Here is a 5,781-nt window from a genome sequence, read left to right as displayed (position 1 = left end):
CAACCTCCAACCAACTTCACACCAGCGCATTACCTAGCCCTGCTAGGAAGCATCGGTGCCCGGGGCCACACTGCATAGATCCCAGTGACTCATCCTGTCTCCGCAGTACCATTAGCAGTCTGCTGAGATAGGCAGAGAAGAAAGCNCAAGACCAGCTATGTGGTAACAGGGCAGATACATTTACATTCACATCAAGAACACTAGCGGCTTCTGTTCTAGATAGTTCTAGTCCTACATTTAAATTCCTCGCAACCGTATTGAATTGCTCGTGGCTCATCACATGCGCAAAGCCAGGCTGAGTGGGACAGGGGTTTACACTGGAAGTACTCGCTGTACTGGTCAGACATACAGGAGGTATGGCTCATGATGGCTGGCAGTATATAGGCCTGATCTGAAGCAGACTGCAGCCATCCCCCCAGTGTATGTGTATGTATTAGCTGGCCACCAAAAAGGCCTCTCGAGATGCTGGGAAGACATGCACTCCAGCATGTATATGTATGTATGTATGGTGTGGGTGCTGTACTGTACAACAGCTTTTACACTCCTTGCCCTCGCTCTGAAGGTGTCTGTCTTAGGCCCTCACCGGTGTGTCCCCACCACACCAGCTTGCAATTGTCCCTACCTAGTCCTACCCTTTGGGCAGTAGAGTTGCCAGTCCATGTCATATCAGCAGTGCCTCTTCACATGTGTCCAGCCTTCTTTTCAGGTTGTCCAGGCATAGAGATTTCTCGGTCAGCAGCAGCTACGCAGTATATGTATACATGCATACTCTATCATAATGGAACATTGGTCACTGTATTCGAATCCATCACTGTGCATCATCATTTGGGGGTGCATCAGCGCTGGAATTAATTGGTATAGGAATTATATTCTCCTGCTCTTTGTCAGGATCCATCCTTGAACCTTCCAGCAGGGACACGATGCTGCAGCCTTAGCACATTTGCTGTGCATGTCTGGAGCAGAGCCAATCCTTCCAGCAGCACCAATCCATCCAGCCTAACTGGATCATACCTTGTCACCTGCTGTTTGCCTTCCAGCTAATGCTATCATCTCGCCTTGCCATGCACGAAACTGCTACAGGCAGGCCCACACCTTCCATCCCTGTTTCTGGAAATCCAGGCATTCGTCCCCCCTCTCCCCCAGGATCAATAATATCTCCATCCTCCGGTAAGTCAGTCGCACGCTGCTCTATCTTGCATCGTCGCCAAGGAAGGGTAGTTGACATGTGTACATATAGTAGCCAAGCAAGCAAGCGGCTTGCAGGAGCTGATGCGATGCTACAAATCAGGGCCCGTTACCTCTCACATCACGCAATGTGATGGTCTCATATCTTACAGTACATGTATGAGCTGCTCGATCGAAGACCGTGCGGATTTAGCTCAGTTGGGAGAGCGCTAGACTGAAGATCTAGAGGTCGCTAGTTCGTTCCTAGCAATTCGCAGATTGTGCAAGTGTGCGGTCCATTGAACGGAAAGAAAAGTAGGTAACTAAGTTTGGCTTGACTCTTCTGCTCTGCCGATGTGTCGGACCAAACTGTGTTGCATATTTGCAACGGGCACAATGTAGCAGAAGCAGTAGTAAAACTCGGCTGTGAGCAACTGCATGCTGCTAAAACGCATTCTCTGATATTCCCCAACCCATCCATGCAACAGTATGAGCTCGCCAGGCCTAGGGGAATGTACATTTATAATCGTATCAAACAGCTGAAGAGGGAAGTCAAAGCGTCATCTTTGACTACTCGCCTGGCAGTCCCTGTACCTTCGCCAATGTTTTGAGGCATCCTCATCCTTGTCAGCCATGCCAACGTTCTTGCTGACTTCCAGTGACTTTCCAAGGTCTAGCATCCACACCAGTGACTTTTCAAGGTCTAGCATCCACACCACCTGATGATTTATGGTTCAGCACCCATATCATCATCAGGTTCGAATTCATCAGACTCTGTTAACTTAGGGTTGCCAGTCAGCGACAGCTACATGCATATACTCTATTACGATGTGATGATCCATGGTTGATGCTGAGGGAAGTTACATCCTGATCTCCATTTACCCTGCACCCGTGTTGTACTTTGCAGGAGTCGAACAGACGACTCCTGCATCCAACAGTGGCATGGTTTCGGACAGGAGCTTGTGAAAAAAGTGCATGCATGCACTTTGCTGATGTACATGTGTTATACTGTACGGCAGTTGCTACAGTATTCAGTTCTCAATCGCCTGCATCCGCTCGGGTGTTAATGTATGTGTATGTATGTTTTTGTATGGCGTTGCGAAATTTCAACTGGCCGCCAGAATGAACACTACTTCGTGCGTGGGTATGTATGTCCATCAGATTTGTGAAGTGAGTAACACATCCACACTATGACACTATGATATGAAGATAATTCGTGCACTCAGAAGGGAACATCGAAGTGGATACCCAGGTAGGATTGCGCTTTACCTAATGAACTGAAGTGAACATATCCCTGCATGCTGTGTCAGCCAGTAGTCACGTGACGCATGATGTCATGATGCAGATGGATGTGGTATGATCATCGGGACCCGAGGATAAAATATAAATGCTCCACTTCGATGAGTCCTTTGAAAGAGGACTGGCATGTCGCCCATCACCCATACACCATCGAGTGATATGATGAAGCACCGAGTGCACACCCATACCAATATAAATAATATACATATATATGTGTGTGTTTTAATTGTTTATCATATCACATATATATACACATATGATACAATAAATAGATCATATACACATCTATTTTTCTGTGCAAGACAAGATCATCTACTTTGCTTCTCTTCTTGTTCCCGTCCTGACACGTGGCGGCTGAATGTTCAGCAAGAGTATTCTATATGTATAGTGTGTGTGTTGCATCTGTGCGTGTTACATGATCGTGGGGTGCATTCCCCGTACCTGCTAACCGCGCAATACAATCGAGTCGAGGTTTTAAGAGATGGAATCATACGACCACAGGCTCATTTAACTCCTTTTATTTAAACAACCCTCATAGTATAGTAACATGTTATAATGTCTTCGATCTGCATATGTTTCTTGGAGCTTACCGGGTTTGAACTGGTGGCCTCACGCATGCAAAGCGCGCGCTCTACCACTGAGCTAAAGCCCCTCTCCGTCCTCTGTTATGTACATCAGCTTTCCGCCCAACGCCACGGCTTAGTTCACAACAAAGACACCAGTCTTGTGGACTAAAATAGCGACTGAAGCTGCTGAGTTTGTCCTTTCGGCCGCAGGTTGACACAACGTAGTTCGGTGGGGCAAAGCCCTCGTTAATGTTGGCTCCGCTAATCCCGAAGGGTAACTAGTAATGTAGTTAAACTACAACTAGGCTCTGTCCATATGCCTACTACATTAGGAACTACGGCATCCCCCCTTCGGGGAAAGAGCTACTAGTAAAACGACATTACCGAAGGGGGACCTAACCTACTCCAACAAGAACCTTTTTTGACAACGTAGTAGCTTTGGCCAGAGACCTAGTCGTAGTTATTTTATACAATTGAGCGAATTCAGACAAACGTCTGGACAAATCCATGTCGGCACGTGCACACGGAAAAATGGTCTCCTCAAGGCCCGATCTGGCGCGTGCCTGTGCAGTGCTTTGGAGCTTACCGGGATTGATCCGGTGACCTCACACATGCGAAGCGCGCGCTCTACCATTGAACTAAAGCCCCCTCCCATCTGTGTCAACCTCCAACCAACTTCACACCAGCGCATTACCTAGCCCTGCTAGGAAGCATCGGTGCCCGGGGCCACACTGCATAGATCCCAGTGACTCATCCTGTCTCCGCAGTACCATTAGCAGTCTGCTGAGATAGGCAGAGAAGAAAGCCCAAGACCAGCTATGTGGTAACAGGGCAGATACATTTACATTCACATCAAGAACACTAGCGGCTTCTGTTCTAGATAGTTCTAGTCCTTCATTTAAATTCCTCGCAACCGTATTGAATTGCTCGTGGCTCATCACATGCGCAAAGCCAGGCTGCGTGGGACAGGGGTTTACACTGGAAGTACTCGCTGTACTGGTCAGACATACAGGAGGTATGGCTCATGATGGCTGGCAGTATATAGGCCTGATCTGAAGCAGACTGCAGCCATCCCCCCAGTGTATGTGTATGTATTAGCTGGCCACCAAAAAGGCCTCTCGAGATGCTGGGAAGACATGCACTCCAGCATGTATATGTATGTATGTATGGTGTGGGTGCTGTACTGTACAACAGCTTTTACACTCCTTGCCCTCGCTCTGAAGGTGTCTGTCTTAGGCCCTCACCGGTGTGTCCCCACCACACCAGCTTGCAATTGTCCCTACCTAGTCCTACCCTTTGGGCAGTAGAGTTGCCAGTCCATGTCATATCAGCAGTGCCTCTTCACATGTGTCCAGCCTTCTTTTCAGGTTGTCCAGGCATAGAGATTTCTCGGTCAGCAGCAGCTATGCAGTATATGTATACATGCATACTCTATCATAATGGAACATTGGTCACTGTATTCGAATCCATCACTGTGCATCATCATTTGGGGGTGCATCAGCGCTGGAATTAATTGGTATAGGAATTATATTCTCCTGCTCTTTGTCAGGATCCATCCTTGAACCTTCCAGCAGGGACACGATGCTGCAGCCTTAGCACATTTGCTGTGCATGTCTGGAGCAGAGCCAATCCTTCCAGCAGCACCAATCCATCCAGCCTAACTGGATCATACCTTGTCACCTGCTGTTTGCCTTCCAGCTAATGCTATCATCTCGCCTTGCCATGCATGAAACTGCTACAGGCAGGCCCACACCTTCCATCCCTGCTTCTGGAAATCCAGGCATTCGTCCCCCCTCTCCCCCAGGATCAATAATATCTCCATCCTCCGGTAAGTCAGTCGCACGCTGCTCTATCTTGCATCGTCGCCAAGGAAGGGTAGTTGACATGTGTACATATAGTAGCCAAGCAAGCAAGCGGCTTGCAGGAGCTGATGCGATGCTACAAATCAGGGCCCGTTACCTCTCACATCACGCAATGTGATGGTCTCATATCTCACAGTACATGTATGAGCTGCTTGATCGAAGACCGTGCGGATTTAGCTCAGTTGGGAGAGCGCTAGACTGAAGATCTAGAGGTCGCTAGTTCGTTCCTAGCAATTCGCAGATTGTGCAAGTGTGCGGTCCATTGAACGGAAAGGAAAGTAGGTAACTAAGTTTGGCTTGACTCTTCTGCTCTGCCGATGTGTCGGACCAAACTGTGTTGCATATTTGCAACGGGCACAATGTAGCAGAAGCAGTAGTAAAACTCTGCTGTGAGCAACTGCATGCTGCTAAAACGCATTCTCTGATATTCCCCAACCCATCCATGCAACAGTATGAGCTCGCCAGGCCTAGGGGAATGTACATTAATAATCGTATCAAACAGCTGAAGAGGGAAGTCAAAGCGTCATCTTTGACTACTCGCCTGGCAGTCCCTGTACCTTCGCCAATGTTTTGAGGCATCCTCATCCTTGTCAGCCATGCCAACGTTCTTGCTGACTTCCAGTGACTTTCCAAGGTCTAGCATCCACACCAGTGACTTTTCAAGGTCTAGCATCCACACCACCTGATGATTTATGGTTCAGCACCCATATCATCATCAGGTTCGAATTCATCAGACTCTGTTAACTTAGGGTTGCCAGTCAGCGACAGCTACATGCATATACTCTATTACGATGTGATGATCCATGGTTGATGCTGAGGGAAGTTACATCCTGATCTCCATTTACCCTGCACCCGTGTTGTACTTGCAGGAGTCGAACAGACGACTCCTG

At 48.1% G+C, this 5,781-nt stretch overlaps 1 protein-coding gene across 1 annotated transcript in view; it reads left to right on the top strand.

The window, feature by feature from the left end:
• Nucleotides 1–4,195: 4,195 nt before the first annotated feature.
• Nucleotides 4,196–5,781, top strand: part of VOLCADRAFT_88114 (uncharacterized protein) — a gene marked incomplete at both ends in the record, with an annotated part of 3,944 nt that continues 2,358 nt past the window's right edge. The window contains 2 exons of the mRNA XM_002947926.1: nt 4,196–4,275; nt 4,834–4,857. Of these exons, the coding sequence (XP_002947972.1) occupies nt 4,196–4,275; nt 4,834–4,857 (104 nt within the window). The remainder of the gene's footprint in view (nt 4,276–4,833; nt 4,858–5,781) is intronic.

Source organism: Volvox carteri (genome assembly GCF_000143455.1).
Source record: "Volvox carteri f. nagariensis unplaced genomic scaffold VOLCAscaffold_8, whole genome shotgun sequence".
NCBI classification, from domain to species: domain Eukaryota; kingdom Viridiplantae; phylum Chlorophyta; class Chlorophyceae; order Chlamydomonadales; family Volvocaceae; genus Volvox; species Volvox carteri.
Note: the sequence above shows the minus strand (reverse complement) of the source record. Positions and strands in the feature narration are given on the sequence as shown.